Genomic DNA, 22,319 nt, shown 5'->3' on the forward strand with positions numbered 1-22,319 from the left:
GTTAGCCAGGATGGTCTCGATCTCCTGACCTCGGGATCCACCCGTCTCGGCCTCCCAAAGTGCTGGGATTACAGGCTTGAGCCACCGCGCCCGGCCTGTATTTTCAATAGAGATGGGGTTCCATCATGTTGGTCAGGCTGGTCTCAAACTCCTGACCTCAGGTGATCCACCCGCCTGGGCATCCCAAAGTACTGGGATTACAGGCATGAGCCACTGTGCTCAGCCTAAAAATGTTTTTAAAACATAGACAGGATCTTGAGTTGTGCACATAGCTACAACTGTACAAGTATGCTTGGGTGTGTTGAGGGATAGGAACAGTGCTGGCACACTAATAGTACTCTGTGGGAAACTCGAACTAGGGCTTGGTCACAAACAGCTGACTTCAACCCAACCTATGGGCTTTCTTACAAACCTTTGCCTATCCCACTGTTGAACAGTACTATTGCACAAAAAGGCAAATTTCCCGTTCACAGATGTTTTTAAGTAGAAACTAGATGTCCATCTGTTAACGTTAGAAGATGGCAGGTTGACGGAGCAAAGATGCTTTTTTTTTTTTTTTGAGACGGAGTCTGGCTCTGTCGCCAAGGCTTGAGTGCAGTGGCGTGATCTTGGCTCACTGCAAGCTCCGCCTCCCGGGTTCCCGCGATTCTCCTGCCTCAGCCTCCCGAGTAGTTGGGACCTAACTACAGGTGCCCGCCACTACACCAGGCTAATTTTTTGTATTTTTAGTACAGATGGGCTTTCACCATGATAGCCAGGATGGTCTCAATCTCCTGACCTCGTGATCTGCCCACCTCAGCCTCCCAAAGTGTTGGGATTATAGGCGTGAGCCACCATGCCTGGCCTAATTGTTTGTTTTTGTTTGTTTGTTTGTTTTGGTAGAGATACAGTCTCGCTATGTTGCCCAGACTCGTGAGAGCAAAGATTCTTAAACTGGGGTTCACCAATGAACTTTGGGAGGGTCCAAGGACCAAGTGAACTGATATGCAGAAAGTGTACACATGTAAACATGTGCATTATTTTCAGGTCCTTAGCCTCCAAGTTCTCTGGGATTTCTTTTAAAGAACTTCAAACCTAGATAAACTGAGACTGGTAACCCTTGGTTCAGCTCATAAAATTTCATGCATACACCCAGAGTCATGCCAAATGAAGATGTCTGGACAACAATACTCTGCATATACTATGGTGGTCCCATAAGATTATAATACCATATTTTTACTGCACCTTTTCTATGCTTAGATATGTTTAAAATACTTACCTTTGTGTTACAGTTGCCTACAGTATTTACAGTAAAATGCTATACAACTTTCTAGACTAAGAGCCACTGGCCATACTATGGAGCTTCAGTGTGTAGTAGACTATACCATCTAGGACTGTGTAAGTACACTCTAGGATGCTCACACACTAACAAAATCACCTAACATTGCATCTCTCAGAAGGTATCCCCGTTAAGTGGTACATGACTGTATATAAATACACACACACAAATTACACATATCATTTCTCATCTTTTTCAACTCCTGATCCTGTGAAGGTTGTGTCGGACTTCCCAATAAGAAGAGGGAGCAGGAAGCTTGACTTTTAATTTTTCTCTGCTTTGTTGAAATACTGCTTTTTAATAAACCCAAAGAAAATTTCCAGCTTTGTCATTGTTAGCTTCCTTTTTCTATAAGAAGGTAAAGATGTTCCCATAAATAAATCAAGCCATAAATATACATAAATACATTAAAGAGGATCTTTCATAATGCTTATGGTTTTCTCACTTCCTTACAGCATCTTTTTTTTACTTTGCTGAAGCTCTTCCTCCAAAGTGTACCTGGAAATCTTTCATTTGCTCTTTTTTTCTCTTTAAATTCATTTTCAACTCTTTACCTGAGACATTAGTTAACATTGTTTTTATCCTGCCAATCTTCATCACCACTTATACTGATAGCACTGATATACCCAAAGGAGAAAGTAAATACGACTTTAATACCAGGAGCTTTAAGACTCAAACACAGCCATTGATTTCAGTCCCTGCCACCACCTTCCGTGCCCACCACCTTCCCTGCCCACCCTCCACTACCCCCTACACAGACACCTTTTTTCTGCCAGGAAAAAATGTCTGAATGGTCAAGAATTTTAAACATATACTTCAACAGATGAAAAAACTGTCAACCTAATTTACTACCTCTTAAGTAAGAACTTGCAACCATTCTGACCTTTGATATTCCAGAATCGCTGATGGCTTTTCTTTGGCATTTTTACTTTGCTAAGAGGAGAATGCTAGTTAAGGGATAGAGCAGAATAGCTCTAACGACAAGAGCTGCCGCCAGTTACCCTTCCTTGTGCAGCACTTAAAATCCTTTTAAGTAAACACTGAGGATTGGTCTAAAGAATATCAGCTTAAAGGGGTGACAAATAATTAACTGGTCCATAGTACTTCGATCTGATCTTGTTTCTACTTCTTAGTTTCTGGAAATATAAATCGTTCGTCCAGGTAACATGAAAACCTCAAAGTCTCCCGCTCACCATTCACTTCTAATAAATATGACCAATTTGTAATTATTGATTGAAGTAGACTTATTCTCCATTACAAAAGTTTACTTCCTTGAAGGAGGATATACATCATCTCCTGGCTTCCTTCTGTCCCCTCATTCATTCTTCCCCTGGGAGGGGCTTGCCTAATTAAGGAGTTAAGTAGTAACATACTTACCATAGGTTATTATGGACATAGGCTGATATGCCCCGCTCTCACCTGGGCCTCTTCAGGATTGGCCTGCCTTCAGAGAGCACCACTGCTCTAGGGCTGCACTAAGCTTAATGGGAAAGTCCCTGCCCCATTAGTGGGGTACAGAGCAGCTTGTCAGTAACATTCTGGAGTACAGAACAGTGGTACAGAGCAGCTGGTCAATCACATTCTGGGTTTCAGCATTAGAAAGCCCATTGTCCACAGATAAAAAGGAAGCCACATTCTCCAATATCCATTTTACTAGTATTAAAGATAGTATTTTGGCCATCATATGCCTTTTTTTTTTTTTAACTTCTCAGTTGGTCTAGATTTCAGTAGAGAAGAGGGGTTCTCTTGGTTGGGTCCTCTCAAACCCCAAAAGGATATAGTATTCTTTCCTACAGACATCATTTTGAATAACATTAAAAGCTCATATGGGAGACGTTTAAAAATCGGCTGTATTTCTGTCTCATTCATATATTTCACAGATGCAAAGTATAAAAACAAAATTCTTTTAATTTCTAAACCGACAACACTCTTCTTTCAATGGATCGTTTTTGTTATTGTTTAGTGGGTGAGTGGGTAAGATGCAGTGGAAAACTCAAAAGACAGAGTAAGCGTCTCTCCTGAAAACCTCTTACTGATGAGATACGGATTTTTATGAAACCTCCCCCAAATGCAACAGAATGCTTAAGATAGAAGGTGTAAGGATTCAACTGATGGTCATCAACCAGATCATAATTTGTTCTGTTAACCTCAGCCTACTGAATGAATAAAACACACCACAAGATTGGAAGCTTTTTAAAATATAATTTAAAACTATTTTGTACCAGTACAATATATTAATTTTACAAATGTAAAATTTTATCAGCTGTTAAAGCATTTGCAAAAACCACACATTCTACTTCAGCTTTATTGCACAATATCTATAAGAAAATATTAATTTTTAAATTAGAAAACATAAAAATGCTTTCAATATAGAAGAGACAATCTGATTTTAAAGACAATACTCTATAAGAATGTCTACTCAGAAAATAACAAACTTTCACAGGATACCAGGCTGGACAGATGCTTCGGCAGATCCGGTACAAAGCACTGTTTAAAACCAGTCCAAGATACTTAATCCAAACTGTATCATCATTCTTCATTAGAAATCTAGACACCACTCATGGTGGTTTCTTATACTTTAAAAAGTTGAGGCATTTTCAGTGTGAGCATTCTGAATATCTGTTACATATCAAAAACAATACTTCCAACTCAGCCATTTGTGGGGGTCTTTTTCCTTCATGCAGATTATCACTGGCAACTGTTTTTAATGACTATTCATGACCATTTTATTTATGCTGATAGAAAACATCAAGTTAAATACACTTTTAAAAGTTTGTCCTTTACAAAAATCAGTTTATAAATTTGCATCATAAAAAATTAGTGTTGAGACCATCAAGATGGCCTTCATTTATATGGTTGTATATTAGTTGGTTTTCCCAGAGCTGGGATGGCAGATGTCTCACTTTTCTATGTAGTGTAATCAGGAAATAAATCCAAGCACTAAACTGGAATCCCAAGATAGATTAATAAGGTTGCATGATGGATTTTAGGGGGTTATGACCCTGGACCCATATACTAATGTGGGTGTTAAAATACTGACAGCAAACCCTGGTGGGAATTTAATTTACTTCAGACAATAAACATAATCTGGAGATATAAAAAGGAAAATGTTCATTTACATATTATCACTGTGGCTGTGTGTATCATAGAAAAGAAAAAAAATATTTATTAGAACAAGGATTCACCAGATGGATACATTTATAGACCACACATCTTTTCCTATTAAAGCATGTTGACTCAATCTCATGTGTTTTCAAGTTTATGCCTTTGTGGCCAGGGAAATTATCTTTTGGAACTTATGGCCTGCATAAGCAAAGTCAAATATGATATCACACATTTGTGTAGAGAAAATAATTATTAAAATAGTGGTTATGTACTAACAAGTTTGTTGCAGGTACACAGAATTATCAAAAACCTAGATGCTTATTTAAAAAGTTTGCATTATTTAGAATTTCTTCCTTAGGAATCAAAGCAGTTGCTTTCCTGGAACTGCATTTTTCAGAACTGCTCAAAGCACCTCATCTAGATGAGTGTTTTAAAAAATATATATAAAAAGTCTATAATGAGACTTCAAACATCACATATTTCACCTCTTACAGGCTTTTTTAAAATCATGTATCCCTTCCTTAAAGTCCTTCAGAATAAAATAAAAATAAACTCTCACATTCCATTAGAAAAAAATGGAAACATTCACGGTCTGAAAATTTTATGAATATCCCCAAATTTTGCTACTATGTGCAATTTCCTCACACACAGGTTTTGAGGAAACCCCTAATCATCTATCATGGAATAGTCAGCTAATGGACATGCCATAGAAAATTTACCTTAATAGTAGTAAATAGATTAAAATCTATTCCATAAAATAAAAATGTCCTATGACTTCAATTCAAATACATATCTGAAAAGCTAAAAGGAGGTTTTTTGTTTTTCAAAAGTGCTAATTATTACATTTACAAGTCTCTTCAATACATCATGTCCAATTCTTTGTAAAAAACTAAACCACCTTGCTTTAGGCACACTGCTTGATGAGTTTCTAAGAAGCAGAGGGGAAAAAAAATCACTTGTCAATTAATCCAGCTTCCTTAATTTTACTGAAGAAGAATTTCTCCAGGATATTGGCACATTTGTAGTATTCACTCTCAGGGGGGTTGTACTCTTTGCAATTGGTAAAGACTCGCTGTAAGTCTGCCATGAATAATTTCTTAGACACGTAGTACCTATTCTTGAGGCGTTCACTCATGGTTTTCAGATCTGCACAGGAAAAAAAAATATTAGCAATCTTTGACTCATTTTAAACACCAGCTGACAAAACTGGGACTGGGAAAGAAATCTATGTTGTTGGTTTGATTACATTTTTATCATCCCAATGCTTTTATTTAAGAGAAATTCTTATGATCAAGGAAAACAGTTCTTAAATCTTATGTTCATTCTCTTGTGGGTTTTTAAAAAATGTCAAATCACAGCCATTTTAGCATTAAAGGGACCATTATTAGTCATCTGGTTCAATCCCCTATTCAGCACAAGGAAGCTAAGTAGATTAGCAACAATAAGTATGATGAACTGACTACTGTTAGCTATTCATTCAGAATTACACAGAAGCAGCTCTATCTATATGGAGCAGAGCAGGTGGAACGTTGGTATTGAATCATTTAATTACTTAAAACTATCAGACTGCGTTTGTTTCACTAAACTCACAGTTGTTTTGGTGTCATATAGATAAAGTAGAGAAACTAATAATAAATACATCTGTGAACACACCAGTGACCTTGCATGTAAAATGATTCCAATGAATTTTGCTTCAAGCTCCACCAATGAAATAAGAATAACAAACTTCATTTAATAATCTATTTTCTAAAGCAAGTAAGCCTTGTGAGACTATTGCAAAGAATTTCCCAATATAGCTGCTTGCTTTAAATGGCAGAATTTTACAGGTGAAAACAGTATTCCAGCTAAACTGATAAAACTAAAGAGGGGTTTCCTCAGTCCTCACTGTCAGGACTAATTTAAAGAATTATATGCAGATTAGAATAGATGCTAACATTTGTCTGTTTATGGTTCCCTGGTTGTCTTGAAGTCTGGCTTTATTGTTAAAAGCTATAATTGTATTAACTATGTGTGGAAAAATAAGTCAAATGCGGGGGGCAAACACTTTCGACTACCAATATCCCAAATTCTAAGCATGTTACAAAATTTCCAGGGGAAAGAAACCTATAACCAAATACACTGGGATCATCATTTAATAAGGTAAGTAAATTTATGTACAATATCCCCAAATGGGAAGAAATTTATTTGCATCAATATCCTAAATCCACCACAAAAGCATCAAAGAAGAAATGGAAAAAAGCTGCTTCTGCCTATCTCTTGATTAAAGCCTATCTCGGTTAGAGTGTATGTCATCACATCTATAAATTCAACTTTCAACTTTTCTTTCTTCTCTAACTAAAACAATTTGGAGAGAGAGAAAAATCTAAAAGCGTTAAGAAACACAAAGACTCATCAAATCCACACTAAATGTCCCATCCACGTGTGACTGAACAGATCAAAATGTTCTCTCATTTAAGGAAGAAAAAAACAATGAAATTGGCCCTAAGTAAAAGTAGATGTTTACATTCCTTTCACTTTTCCACCTAAATGTCTACCACTTAAGATATGCTGCCCAATATAATATTTATAACGTTTTAAAAGGAAGAAACATGTACCCCCCAAAAAGGTGGAGGGGGAGCAAAAGGATGACACAACACAAAGAAGTTTGTCCAAAAGCTTTTGAACTACTTTTAGGAGGTGGGTAAGAAAAGATGGAGAGAGCCTAAAATGCAACAGAAACAAAGCAAGAATTATGGAGGTGTCTGGACTTTTCTGAATAACTATAAACAATTCTGAATACTTCCTTTCTATTCTATAGCTATAGATAGCATTTTTCTTCCTCTGGCCTTCTTAGAGTTTTTTCAATTGACAAAATGAGGTGGGTTAAAAAAGGTGACTAAATATGGGTGGTACCAAATATAGAGACACCATTAAATTATTCTGTTTTCATGTCCCTTCCCCTTAATTTGGGAATTCTGGATAAGCAGGAAAACCCTGCCTAGCCATCCATGGGTAACAAGAAGTCATGCTTGGGCCAGACTGACTATACAGGTGATGTCCAGTGTGTGACTCCCTAAATAAAACAGGTTAGATCCCATCCATATGAGAGAAAATCCCATCCATTTTTAGAATATGGGGAAAGAAAAGTAACGTTATTAGAAAAATCAAATAAGGAAACAATGGGAAAATGTAAAATTATTGATTTGTCATTCTTGTCTTCAAATACAAGATAATCTTGGGGACAAAACTAAATATTTTACTCAGCATCTAAACAATACCAAGAAAAAAAAAAAATACTGCCCTACTGAAGAACACCATTTATAGCTTTAATTAAGTTTGTCCAGCACACATTTCAGCCCATCATTGGCCTTGCTCAATTAGGTCAGTTTTCCCCTCGTGAGACTCAGCTATGCACACAGGTGGTATCCAACTGGAGAAGTTCACAACCTTCACAGGCTGGACCAAGCAAAACACTTTCAGAAAGCAGGCTGTAAGTAGGCTATGATCAATGGGATCTGCTAGACCTATCACTGCACGTCTTCAGAGTGCATGTGGACAGGGGCTGAAAGGGCCCCAAACTGACACAACTTCCCATGAGGGTTTCACAAAAGAAGCTGAGACAGTCCAGAGAAGAGGATACAAAAATCAGTTAATTTATCGTTAGAAATGGACACAAAGAGTTTTAACATATTTTGCACATAGTGGACAATACTGATTCCCAAATCAGCCTTCCATTCAGAATTCTAGACTGACTCAACCCTACCCTTTATTTTCTTGTACTGAAATAAATAGTGGTAAGGCAGAGAGAAGAGGGAAAGAAAAGCATATAGATGTGTGTCCACTTTAAGGGGTGTAGGCTACTGAAATCATTACTACAAATATATAAAATATTCATGTGAAACATTTAAATGCTATAGAAAACACCTATAAATAACTCAGTTATCAAGGAGCTAATGCATCCCTTTCACTCTTCCTTTTCACATTTTTAATACTTCCATAATTTTTTTTTTTTTTTTTTTTGAGACAGGGTCTCCCTCCAGTACTCAGGCTGAAGTGCAGTAGTGCAATCACAGCTCACTGCAGCCTCAAACTCCTGGGCTCAAGCAATCCTCCAACCTCAGCCTCCCAAGTAGCTGGGGCCTCAGGCGTGTGCCACTGCACCTGGCTAATTTTTTACTTTTTGTAGAGACAGGGTCTCACTACCTTACTCAGGCTGGACTTCCACAATTCTTAGCACCTGGAATAGATTACAAGTAGAAAAGAGACAGAAGCCTCTGGCTCTCTCCAAAAATATGGCCACATAGCTGATAAAAAGAAAACATTTCAGCTAGCTGTCTGTCACCCATACAATGCCAAATTAGTTTAATTTGAGCGTTCTCAATTGATTCAATTAATCATTCATTTTAGCATAGTGTGGGCAAAGCACCAAACTGCACAATTCTACATTTCTGAAGACATCCTTTTTTGTTTGATTTTGGATATGAGACAAAGCTTAAAATAAAGAGTATATACAGTGACACTAACAGTACCCATCAAGGGCTTGGAAAATCCAGAATTGTGGTAAGTAGAATTTCTCCCTCTGAAAGGACAGCAGTCAAGTAGTTTAACTTCTTTCATTATTATCTTGAATAATTATGAAAAGGAATACCTATTTATGACAGACTCAAAGCATATCAAGAGGATAAGCTGATGTTTTCTATTTGCACCAAACAGTTAGAATATAAGCAAAGTAATATCTAAAGTACCAGCTTTCATACCTAGTGCTATCTGCAGTTACCCTGGATTTTCTGTGTCTAGTGTCGTTAAGCTCATGTGGGCTCTAAACGACAGCTGCAGAATGTCTCTAATGAACACAGCCACCCACTTCTCTGCCATCACTGCCCCTCCACGGTGCGTGGAATCCCACCACCCGTCATACACTTCCTACCGTAAACAGAGGAGTACAAATCAACCTCAGCAACCATTTGTCCCCCACACCGCCATCCAGTTTTAAATCTAGACTTAGAAAATGTTAATGGCATTACCCATGGGGAACCTTATAACTTCATAATATCCCGGAGCTTCTGTTCTCTTCACAGGTTCCATGAAGGGCCAAGCGCTTTGATGGCTCTTGGGTAAAGAAAAAAGTAAGGTATCTAATATGGAAATTCCATGTGGGAAATCATTTCAAAATATTTGCATGAGGTGAATAAAGAGGACACCCACCTTCACCTGCTGGAGGATGCTCTTGAGCGTGCTGTAAAGCTGGTCAGGGTCTCTGGGCTCTTTACTTGAAAGGAAAAAGGGAAACAAGGAGGAATGATTAGATTTTTACCCTATTGCCAGCTGATTACTATTCAGCTCATTCTTACAAAAACCTAAAATTGGAACCATTCCAGAATGTTTTAGGAAACTCAAAACCCACCAACTGTTGTGTGAGTGATCACAATTAGTTTGCCCATTTTCTTTAAGTTGCTGAGTGGGGGGAAAAAATCACTTCCATTAACATCCTTTTGCCTGTCATACTTACCTTTTCTCTTTTCCACTCGGTTTCCAGCCTGTCTCTCCTATATGTCAACAAAATGAAACACTGAATGAGAAGTGCTTTTGGTCAAGAGAGTAACATAGTTAATACTTATCAAAAACAATAAATTACAGGCATGCCTCAATAAAAATCTACTTCTGAGAAAAGACTGAAATTAATGGCAATTAGTTACTTCCTTATACCGCTAACAATATAAAACATTTCCAAGACTAACAACACTGCCCCATATGTTACTGTTTTTAAAGCAGGAACACCAACCTTTCAGTGGAGAGCATAAAAAATAAATATGTACAGTACTGTGGGCATGTGTATTTTTTAAACTGAAAGTCAAATGTTTTGCTGATGACTCTGTAAAAGAGTTAAGCTGTTATTTTAGGTCAGAACAAACTCTGTCCTGGTCTCTGTTCTATTTGGCTAAGGCCCCGCTTGTAATGCAAGAAAGTTTAGTGTAGCAGATAGAAAACAGCCTGGAGTCTGACAGATCTGGATGTGATTTCCTGTTCTTTCCTTAAAAGGTAACTCACCCTAAATAAGAGTAAGTTGTCTCTCAGTTTATCGATCTATAAAACAGAATCCTAAAAATCAGGTGGTTTTATCCCTATTGAGAGTAGTTGATGTACAAAAAAAAAAAAAAAAGCACAGAAAAATGTGTGGCACAAGTAGGCATTCAATGATCTGGTTGCTATTATGTCATTAACAGAGATAATACATGGAAGTAGAATTTCTGGATTTAGCATAAAAGTAAGATCTCCCATAGGGCAGATGTCATAAAGTGATATATCTTGCCAAAACAACATTTTATTTTTTCTGGAAAATTTTTGCTTGTTTGATTTTGTTTTTTTAATTAATGCTTGAATATACTAAAAAGAACTTGGATTTGAACTGAATAAAATTGCCAAATGATATTCAATGGCTTTTGACCTATAAAAACAACTATTTGGTATGGTTTAACCCAATACAACTCAACTCTAACATACAGCCAAGAACCCTTAGGAAAACTACTGTAAAATGGGGAATATGAAACACGGTATACAATTTCCATCACACATAACAAATAATATTTTTTAGAAGTTTGGGGAGACTAGTTTAGTCAAGCACAGACCTTGGAGGTTAAAACCCTGGTGGCAATGAGACACGGTGCAAACAGTAAGTTGTTTGGACATCAGAACTGGGCTGCTTCTAATTCTGACCGTTACTGGCTATGTGCCCTTTAGCAGTAAATGATCTAACTGCTTTGGAACTCGATTTCCCCATTTATAAAATAGGATTCCCTGCTTTCAAGGTTGCATATGCGTAATAATTCGCACTGTGCTACAAATAGCAGACTCTTAATAAACGGTGGATATTAACAGCTATTACAAGGGGGCATCTAAGCTCCCTTTGGTTTGTTTGTATTGGGTCGTAGGGAAGACATAAAAGGATGACATTTGCTGCCTTTCTTAAAAGACTAGAGATAACACAGAGACAGGCAGGGCAATATAGCTTTCCAAGTTACTGCATTCTGGAAATTGTTTCAAACACAAATCACAGCATTACTAAAAAACTTCGCTTTTAAAAGGTCTATACGTACTAATTCCAGGAATGCTTTCTATAGGAATCTGTCGAACTCCATCTTTAAAACATGAAAGTCCAGGGTAAACTTTTCGAATCTGTGCCTGTTTTCTTTCAATCAGCTTTTTAATTATCTGTGAAGCACAAGAAGGAAATGTGTTTAGGGAAAGAAGTCTATGGATACAGTTCAAGTCAGTCACTCTAATGAAATGTTTTCCTAACAAAACAGTCTTTTTTATGAAACGAGATGGGAGAAAGGGGTGAATGCTATTTAACAGGTAAGAAATGAACAGATTATATTATACTATGTCTATTTAGTGACATTCACAAAAACATCTTTGAGTTACTTGTCCCTGCCATCCAGAAAAGCCAATATTGAGAAAACACACAGCCCCTAGGGCCCACTTGTCATCTGTAGCATAACAGCCAATTATTTTGCCCTGCCTCTCTGAGGAGGCTCTGCCAGAATCACAGGAAAGCAGCCCTGAGCATTCACTACTCAGTCAAGTGACAGAATCTCTTCACATCCCATAACTAGGAACTGTTCCCTTCAGACTAGAGAGGCAGGTAAACAGACCCCAGAAAGTCCCCAAAGCCTACAGTAGTTAAAGCTTTACTATATAAACTTTTCAAGGCTGGAGCTCCAACCTATTCTACCTGCATCAAAAAAGCAGCAGCTCTATAATAGTAGGCTGTCATGAGAAGAAAGAAAACAATAATGCAATTTAAAGTATCATCTATTAAAGCAACACAACCATGACATGAGCCATCACACTGACTGAGAAATGTTAAGAGATGTTTTGTTTGTTTTGTAAAATAATTATTAATATGCTGAGGTAACTACTTCCAAGACAGTGAGGTTATCCCTTTAAAAAAAAAAAAAAAAACTAAAAAATCACCATCTGGAAATTAAACATAACGAAATTTTGGAAAAATGAAACAAAACAATAGAAATCACTAATTGCATTCACAAAGGAAAACAAAAAAATCTACTTCCTGATTGATTTCAAACATATAGCTGGTAAATACTGCAGCATGAATATGTAATCCTAACAGTTAAACAAATAACTTCATAAAATGAATGGGCTAGTAAAAGTATATTCCCAGTAAATCTAGATCAGTGCTGTCCAATAGAGACATAATACCAGCCACTCATGTAATTTAAATTTTTCTACTAGCCGCATTTTTAAAAGGCAAAAAGAAACAAGTGAAATTGATTTTAATAATGTATTTCATTTAACTCATTATATCTAAAATATTGTAACATACAATTGGAAAAAAGTGTAAGATATTTTACATTGCTTTATTCATATGAACCCTTGAAAATCAGAGGATTGGCCAGGTGTGGTGGCTCACACCTGTAATCCCAGCACTTTGGGAGGCCAAGGTGGGTGGATCACTTGAGGTGGAGGTCGAGACCAGCCTGGCCAACATGGTGAAACTCTATTTCTACTAAAAATACAAAAAATTAACTGGGCATGGTAGTGTACACCTGTAATCCCAGTTGCACAGGAGGCTGAGACAGGAGAACTGCTTGAACCTGGGAGGTGGAGGTTGCAGTGAACCAAGATTGTACCATTGCACTCCAGCCTGGGTGACAGAGTGAGACTTCCTCTCAAAAAGAAAAAAGAAAAAAGAAAAGAAAGAAAGAAAAGAAAATCAGAGGATTTTATACTTACAGCATGCCTTAATTTTGACGAACCACATATCAAGTACTCAGTGGCCACATGTGGCTAGTGACTGCCACTTTTGACAGGGTTGATCTAGATGGGTGCTTTCCATTTATTTGTAAATCCAAATCTTCTTTTTTAAAAAACAAAGAATCCCGGCCGGTCGCGGTGGCTCAAGCCTGTAATCCCAGCACTTTGGGAGGCCAAGGCAGGCAGATCACGAGGTCAGGAGATCGAGATCATCCTGCCTAACACAGTGAAACCTCGTCTCGGCTAAAAATACAAAAAATTAGCCAGGTGTGGTGGCGGGCACCTGTAGTCCCAGCTACTCGGGAGGCTGAGGCAGGAGAATGGTGTGAACCCGGGAGGTGGAGCTCGTAGTGAGTCAAGATGGTGCCACTGCACTCCAGTCTGAGCAAAAGAGTGAGACTCTGTCTCCAAAAAAAAAAAAAAAAAGAAAAGAAAATCCCAAGGGCAATCTCTTAAATAGATACCTTCAGAGAATATGCTGAAGACAGTTTCAATTTGAAAAGTTTCCTTCTCTTCACCAAGGGACTCTCAAATGCAATGACCTACCAGATGGCTTCCACACACCTCATGTAGCACCTTAAAGATTGTGGGCTCCTGAGAAGTGACTGTTAATGGGACTGGGAGGCTTCCTAAGTTCTCTCTGTACCTCTAGTAATCACTATGGAGAAGAGATCTTTTTTAACTTTAATTTTTTGTTTTCATTTTAGATACAGGGAGTATAATGGGTATATTGTGTGATGCTGAGCTTTGGGCTTCTAATGATCCCACTGTCCAAGTAGTGAGCATAGTACCTGACAGGTAGTTTTTCAACCCTTACTCCTCTCCCTCTCTTGCCTCTTTTGGAAACCCCAGTGTCTACTGTTCCCATCTTTGTGAGCATGTATACCCAATGTTCAGCTCCCACTTAGAAAACATGCAGTATTTTGTTTTCTGTTCCTGTGTTAATCTGCTTAGGATAATGGCCCCAGCTAAACCCACACTGCTGCAAACGACATGATTTTGTTCTTTTTTATGGCTGCATAATATTTCATGGTGTCTATGTACTACATTTTCTTTATCCAATCTACCTTTGATGGGCACCTGGACTGATTCCATGTCTTTGTTATTGTGAATAGCGCTGCAATGAACATAATAGCACATGTATCCTTTGGAAAAACAATTTATTTTCCTTTGGTATATGCTCAGTAATAGGATTGCTGCGTGGAATGGTAATTCTATTTTTAATTCTTTGAGAAATCTCCAAACTGCTTTCCACAGGGGCCGAACTAATTTGCATTCCCACCAAGAGTGTATAAGCATTCCGTTTTCTCCACAGCTTTGCCAACATCTGTTATTTTTTTAACTTCTTAATAATGGCCATTCTGACTGGTGTGAGATGGTGTCGCATTGTGGTTTTCACTTGCATCTCAGAAAGGAGATATTTTCATTGTGTTCTAGAATATTATCTTCACCTCCCTAGAAAATATCTTCACTTCAACTCCCTCCCATGACCATAAAATCAATGCCTTCCAAATGAAAGTATGTCCTCATCTTCTTCTCCTGAAGTCCATAGCTCAGTCCTATGATCTACTGCTGTCAGTTTTAGGGTCTCCTGAAGCAGAAAATTTCAGTGGAGTAGTTCCCCATCTCCAATACATCACCCAGTCTTTGCATGTCTCCTTATAAAAAAATTGCATTGAGTTTCCCCATCCTTACTTTGGCTTCTCTAACCCCAATTCCTTGTACTGTCACATGTAGATAAAGAGTTAAGAATTTATCCCCCCACCCACCACCTAGCCTATCCACACATACATGTATGCATGTACACACACACACACACACGAATAGGCACATATATACCCAATTCTGCTTGCTCATAGCCTATTTGCACTTTCTCAAATAGTGCCTTCATCACCGACATAACAATGGTCCTACCTGTTCATGTGCCCACAAATCTGTTCACATTGGACTCTGAGTCTCTGCTAATGCAGATTTCATTACCAGGCTGCCCAGTTCAAAACAAATCTCCCACAAAAAAGTCATGTCAGGTGACATGAGGCCCCTACAGATCCTACCTTTCCCTTGGAGTCAACACTCACAAAGTAGCACTTAACTCTCCACTCTTGGTCCACCTGTTCAACTACACTAGTTTTCTCTCTCTATCTCCACTAATGACAACTACAACTTATTCTGCTCCTGTATACTTTCAGGGGCTAGGAAGTGCCTCAAAATATTCACTGTTTCTTTGCTGCCACCATGAATCCCTACCTTCCTTGAGGGGTTTTTCACAGTTGGAATAAATAACACTTGTAAAAAATCAACTGAATTCTGTGGAAAAAAATACTACATGAATCCAAATATATTTTTATTGAAGTGACTTCAGATAGCTTTTTAAAAAACTAGATTAAGAGCTCCAAACCTCCATCACCCATTCAACGGAATGTGTGAGCAAAGGCTGGAGGCAGAGAGGGAGGGGGAGGAGAGGAGAAAAAAGAAGGGGGAGGGAGCCTTGGCTTCTAAAAAGTTGACTGCTTTGTTAGCCATCTAAAATAGCTCTGCGCTTCTGGCGTTCCCCTGTAGGTTTGAAGGGCCAACAGATCATGTACAATGTGAATCTGCAGACTCTGCCAAGGGAATCCTGCTCTCAGCTAACACCGTGGGGATGAATTAGTGCTGCTGGGAGGAGGAATGAGGAAAGAGCAGCTGACAGCAGGGTGATGGCTTTAGCTGGCCAGCAGCTTCTAATGCCGAATGATGTGCTGCTGAATCCAGACCTGCTCATTAAGCCCCAGAGAGAACAATGAGGAAAGCCAGCTCTTCAGAGAGACAGGGAGAGAGAGGAGCCTGCTGTGCTTTATTAACTCTTCCAAGTGCCTACTTGGAATTCTCTCTTAGGCTGATATCTTTGAACAAAAAGCAACAAAAGTTGTTTTCATTTTCAAATCCAAAAAAAAAAAAAAAAAAAAAAGCCTTTGCTCACTTCCCCAGGAAATATAAGAACAAGACTGAGCCACTTTAAGTAAAAGAAAAATACTTAATGAGTAACTACTATGCACCAGACACTGTGTAAAAAGCTTTAGGGCTGTTCCGTAGATAATGCCTGACAAATAACTAAGAACTGGGATTAAGGAGGTTAGTAGAAACCAGAAAACAAAGATGGATAAGACAGATGTCCTCCTTAGCTATTTGTTAGAGAAAAGTGCACTAAACGAATAACAGAAGTATCAACTGGAATTGATGTGGGATGACACAGCTGCAAACTCCACCCAACTGGGGGCAGCCAGGAGGTGATCCTGCGCTTAACACACAAAGTTCTTTCTTTCAATAAATGGCCTTTGTGTACTCCCCAGTTCTGTTCTTTTCATCATGGGGTTGTTTTTTTTTTCTGTCTTAGAAAATTTAAATTATTATGTATTCAACTCTATCAACCTTTCCCTTTTACTGCTTCTCTTTTCATTCATATGCATAAAAAATGTCACCTCAATACCAGATAACATATCACTTAATACCTAGAAAGATAAGCCCTCAGAACTTGCAATGTAAAAGCGGAGATTAACATACACTAAGGTAAATGTCTACGTAAGATGAATAATTGAAATTCAAATAGGTGGATCAAACTGATGCTAGAGAAGTTCAGAAGAGTAACTGGAACACACGCTGAAACGGTTTGATTTATGCGTGTGCTGAGTGAAGGGGGTGGCTAATGGACGAAGACACTTTGGAGAACAGTAAATAGATGTATTTGGAGTATTTGGAGATGAAAGTAGAGAGATAGGAGTGGGAACGATAATTGAGGCCAAAATGTAAAATGGCTTGAAGGTGAAGTTAAAATATGTCACCATATTTTACACATTTTGTATTTTACACAAATTTAAAAAGTAATGACTCTTGTAGAAATGGTAACCGCGAAAGGAAACAGATCAAGGATACCTTTAAAGAAGAAATCTATGGCCAGGCGTTGATGGCTCACACCTGTAATCCCAACATTTTGGGAGGCCGAGGCAGGTGGATCACTTGAGGTCAGGAGTTCGAGACCAGCCTGGCCAACATGGTGAAACGCTGTCTCCACTAAAAACAAGAACAATTGGCTGGGCGTGGCAGCACACGCCTGTAATCTTAGCTACTCAGGAGGCTGAGGTACAAGGATTGCTTGGACCTAGGAGGCAGAGATTACAGTGAGCCGAGATAGTGCCACTGCACTCCAGTCTAGGTGACAGAGAGACTCTGTGTTAAAAAAGAGAGAGAGAAGAAATCTGGATAACCCATAGCAAACTGAGAGTTTGCTATCCAGTAAATATGTACACAGAGCACCCAAGGAAATGCAACCCACCCCAGCTAAGACTGGCCTGTACAGAAGGTAAGTGAGTCAACCACCTGCTTACCTCCTTCTGCTTTTTAATGATGACAGAAAATTCTGTGTATGGGATCCGTGGATTTAGCTCACACCCCATTAAAGTGGCTCCTTCATAATCCTTGATGTAGCCAACATATTTGGTTTTAGGTATTTTAATTTCTTTGGAGAAGCCCTGAAAAGAAAGTAAATTCATTCACATGAACACCATGCACAAATATCTACTGAGTGCTAACTATGTTCCAGGCACTGTGTGAGGAATCAAGACAAGCTTCTTTGAAGTTCTCATTATGCTATTCTGAAGAGGATTAGCTTAAAACCACCCATGAAGTTCAAAAACACCAGAAATCTAACTGTGTAAACAGGAAGCAAGACAACATTTTTTTAAACGGCCCTAATAAAAAGAAAGAAATATTAAAAAGTTTAAAACAGAAACAGGTATTAAGTAAAAATTAGGTTTAATTTTGTACTGAATTACATAATTAAATATGACTGTTGCAAATTTCTCCCAAAGTGGTGAGGGGATCCCCAAGATTCTCAACAAATCAGTAACATTGATCTAAATTATCAAGGAAAAGATGGTGAAAAAAATAAAGTTATTAGAAACTTAATGTTTCTAAGGAAATGAAATCCTTTCTTTGCAGGCAAAAAAATTCCAGACAGTCACAATGTATGGTTGTTTCAATGACATTAATGCTTTGGAATATACTCATTTACATACTTTAAGCCATAATAACAGACTGCTTGAGAGTAATATTCAAAATTATAAATAATATATTTATAATATAAATATAATTTTCCTTAAGTATCTGTTTCAGTTATTTGCAGAAAATTACTTGAACTTCAGCACCATCACCAGCAGTTCACTGCCTCATCTTTCAACAAAAACTTATTTTCCAAGTAATTATTGCCATCATCCTCAAAGAGGACTACAGACAAGTCATTTAAGAACCACGGCTGAGATCTCATGCTTTCCACTACAGTTACAGCCGAGGAAAGCTGATGCTGAAGACCTCGGTGAAACAATCCAATTAATTTCTTAGTAAGTTTTACCACAAAAGTTAAAATGCATCTCAAACAATGAGAAGATAACAAATAGGAGATTATTTATCTGTCTTCAGAGCACAAAAAGCTTTCTAATTACGTAAGAACATATTAAAAAAAAAAAAAAAGTCTGGCAGGGTGCAGTGGCTCATGCCTATAATCTCAGCACTTTGGGAGACTGAGGTAGGAGGATCACTTGAGTCCAAGAGTTCAAGACCAGCCCAGGCAACACAGCAAGATTCCCTCCCAACCCCTCACCATCTCTACAAATGATTATAAAAAAAAAAATTGCTGGGCATGGTGGCATGCACCTGAGGTCACAGCTACTCAGGTGGCTGAGGCAGGAGGATTGCCTGAGACCAGGAGGTTGAGGCTGCAGTGAGCTGTGATCATGCCACAGCACTCCAGCCTGGGTGACAGTGTAAGACCCTGTCTGACAGCAAACAAACAAACAAAATCCAAACCAAACCAAGTCCATACATTTTATGTAATAAAATCTTTAACATTCTGAAGATTTAAAGAAAAAGCCACAAGCAATGTTGAAACAAATATTATCCAAGGTTAATATTGTTATATATAAATAGGTATCATAAATCAATGTGCAACTAAACATTTTTATAGAAAAAGGGACAAAAGAAAATGAATTAGCAATCCAAAAAGGGAACAAATACAAAGAGTTGATAAACATGGAAAAATAAATCTAACTTCACATAATCAAATAAATTCAAACATACACAATTTATTATCTGGAAAAGTGGTAAATTTTTTTTCAGTTACCAACTCCTTTCCTGACCCCCTAATACACTACTGACAAAAATGGAAATTTTTAAAGTATTTGGCAACACATAACAAAAATGTCTGGAAGCAACTCTACTTCTAGGGATTTATTCTAAGGGCAAAACACGTGCACAAACACACCCACACTTATGCACGTTACCCACAAGAAACACCTAAATAGCCAAAAATGTATTGGTTAAAGAAATTATTTTCTATTTCTACAACAAAATCCTAGGAAACCATCAAAATTATTATATACACAAAAATATCAAAAATATATATATTATTATATATAGGTATGAACCAATTTTTATGTTTATATACACACAGAAAAAAATATTTAAAAGGTTTATGTCAAAGCATTAGCAGCATAGGTATGAGCTGAGAGGAAAAACAAAAGAAAAATTTTAAAATAAAAAAATCAAAGCATTAACAAAAAATTTCTTTGGGTGATGGAATTACAAGCCATTTTTCTTTCCTTCTTTTGCTTTATTATATTTTCTACAATGATTATACATCACTTTTATAGTCAGAAAAGTAAATGAGAATGTTTAGGAATTACAAATCACTATTAAAAAAATATGCAGCCAAAGAATAGTCCTCAAAAAGCTGAGCTGAAAACTTATTTTAAGACTTATTTAAAGAGAGACAAGGTCCCACTATTTTGCCCAGGCTGTTTCAAACTCCTGAGCACAGCAATCCTCCCGCCCCGGCCTCCCAAAGTACTAGGATTACAGGCATGAGCCACTGCACCCAGCCTGAGCTGAAAACTTCTGATAAGAAACTGCTAGGACAGAGGCCTGGTGAAGTTGCTCATGCCTGTAATCCCAGCACTTAGGGAGGCTGAGGTGGGTGGATTGCTTGAGTCCAGGAGCTCGAGACCAGCCTGGGTAACATGGCAAAATCCTGTCTCTACTAAAAACACAAAAAATTAGCTGGGTGTAGTCACAGCTACTTGGGAGGCTGAAGTGGGAGAATCACCTGAGCCCAAGAGGTCAAGGCTGTGGTGAGCTGAGATTGCACCACTTCGGTCTCAGCCTAGGCACCAAAGTGAGACCCTATCTCAAAAAAAAGAAAGGAAGGGAGGAAGGGAGAAAGGAAGGAACTGCAAAGATGACAGCCAAGCTCCTAGCCCACTATGTGCTGTAGAATCAGTACTGTTTGCAGTTTTTTGTAAACTCCAGGATTTCCTCTCTGCTATCATAAATGGAGGTCTTCCAGAAACTGAATCTGTTTTTCTCACTCACAGAGAATGCTACCCACCAAATTCCAGGACTGGGAATTTCTTATTAGAAACCATATTTTAGAATGTTAGGATGCAATATTACACCTCACTGACAGATGACATTCATTCATTCTCTCAACAAATAGTTACTCAGTACTTACTATGTACTAGTGACACTCTCTAATCCAGGCTGAAGCTTATTTTTGATAAAATATATTTGATAAAATATATTTTGCTAAAATATGTTTTATTTTGATATAAAACAAACGTCTGTTCTTGTAAGTGGAAGACACTGGGGGAGAAACTTATTTGGAAGAAGGCTACCTGAGAACATATTCAGAAAAGTAATGACAAAACAGTGTTATGCGGTGAGAAACCAACCTGTTTCTTAAAGTATCCAATTGCATATTCATCTGCATATGTGAGGAAGTTCAGGATGTCATGCTTTATGTGATATTCTTTCAAATGATTCATTAGGTGTGTTCCATAGCCCTGTGTGGAAGTTAATATACAAACAAATACATTAGATTCTGGAGAAAAACTTTTATAAATCCACCAGGAAATGATGGTGAATTTAGGAGCTTGTACTTTTACGTATTTTACCAACCAGGACCTTTCCTGAAGGAAATATATTGACACCCTTTCTTGCATTTCTTAACTTTGAAAATAAGCTATAAAACAAACAAACAAACAAAAATCAAAACCCTTGCTTCAAATATAAAAATCATCATTTGAAAATATAAGTTTCTAGTTATTTGAAAATAACACACCAGGGCCACAAGTTCCTAACTCAATCTTAAAGATCACTTGCTGAATATTAATATAAAAGTTTTCAGAATGAATGCTGATTATGAATTTCTGCTTATCTTTAAGGTATTTGAGATTCTCAGAAGAAAAAAAAAAGATGCAAATGAAAAGTGCTAATCTTCACTAGAATATTTAGTAACCCAAGTGTTTACTGTAAACCAGAAATTGGCAACCCTTCGAAAGAACTGAATCATCACAAACACGGCATTTTAAATATGGTCTTATCAGACCTTTCCAAGTGAGGTCTGAGAAGCCCAGAATCTCTGAATAACTAAAGGTAGTGAACAATGTTGAATAAACTCAGTGATTGAAATATTTTTATAATATGAAGTTTTTTCAGTGACAAAGCTTACAGAAAACATATAAATCTAATGTGATTGTTTCAGAACCTCATGAAGAGAGATAAAAGTAAATCCAAGCATCCAGACAAAAATATCTTCACATAAATTTTCTACAATTTGGTAGCACATTTTTCTAAATAACTCAAATATGCTCCCAGGTATGATCTCATGGAATCACAGTACCTCAAGGACAGAAAGATCTCTGGAAGTCATTTTGTCTAACCCCCTAACCCATATGAGGCTAGAGGTCTTTTGCCATCTATCATGAAAAGGCAATCTGCTAGAACACCTCCAATGTAGGGCAATTTCTTGGTGGTGAGATAGACCAATTCATTTTCAGGCATTATATGGTTGGAAATTCCTTCCTAACATTCACCCAAGATCTGGTCATGGTTATTTCTACTTACTGGCCTTAGTTCTACTCCTAGAGTTACAAAGACTCATTCCTGCTTTTAATAGCCCTTCAAGCCTTTGAAGATTATACTCTCTCACACACGCCCATCCGTACTTCCCCAGTCCCAAGCCAAGCACCATCAAGGTTATAGTCATTCCTCATATGGCATGACTGAATGACACCTCATCAAACTAATCACATTTTTTTTTTTTTTTTTTTTTTTT

At 37.7% G+C, this 22,319-nt stretch overlaps 1 protein-coding gene across 1 annotated transcript in view; it reads right to left on the minus strand.

Annotated features, from left to right (window-relative positions):
• Positions 1-3,500: 3,500 nt before the first annotated feature.
• Positions 3,501-22,319, minus strand: part of KAT2B (K(lysine) acetyltransferase 2B) — a 140,442-nt gene continuing 121,623 nt past the window's right edge. Inside the window, exons 13-19 of the mRNA XM_011968452.1 lie at positions 20,935-21,045; positions 17,539-17,682; positions 11,497-11,611; positions 9,912-9,948; positions 9,608-9,671; positions 9,427-9,511; positions 3,501-5,569 (exon numbers count right to left, since the gene is read on the minus strand). Of these exons, the coding sequence (XP_011823842.1) occupies positions 5,376-5,569; positions 9,427-9,511; positions 9,608-9,671; positions 9,912-9,948; positions 11,497-11,611; positions 17,539-17,682; positions 20,935-21,045 (750 nt within the window). The 3' untranslated portion in view covers positions 3,501-5,375. The remainder of the gene's footprint in view (positions 5,570-9,426; positions 9,512-9,607; positions 9,672-9,911; positions 9,949-11,496; positions 11,612-17,538; positions 17,683-20,934; positions 21,046-22,319) is intronic.

This window comes from Mandrillus leucophaeus, unplaced genomic scaffold (genome assembly GCF_000951045.1).
Source record: "Mandrillus leucophaeus isolate KB7577 unplaced genomic scaffold, Mleu.le_1.0 Scaffold843, whole genome shotgun sequence".
In the NCBI taxonomy this organism is placed as follows: Eukaryota; Metazoa; Chordata; class Mammalia; order Primates; family Cercopithecidae; genus Mandrillus; species Mandrillus leucophaeus.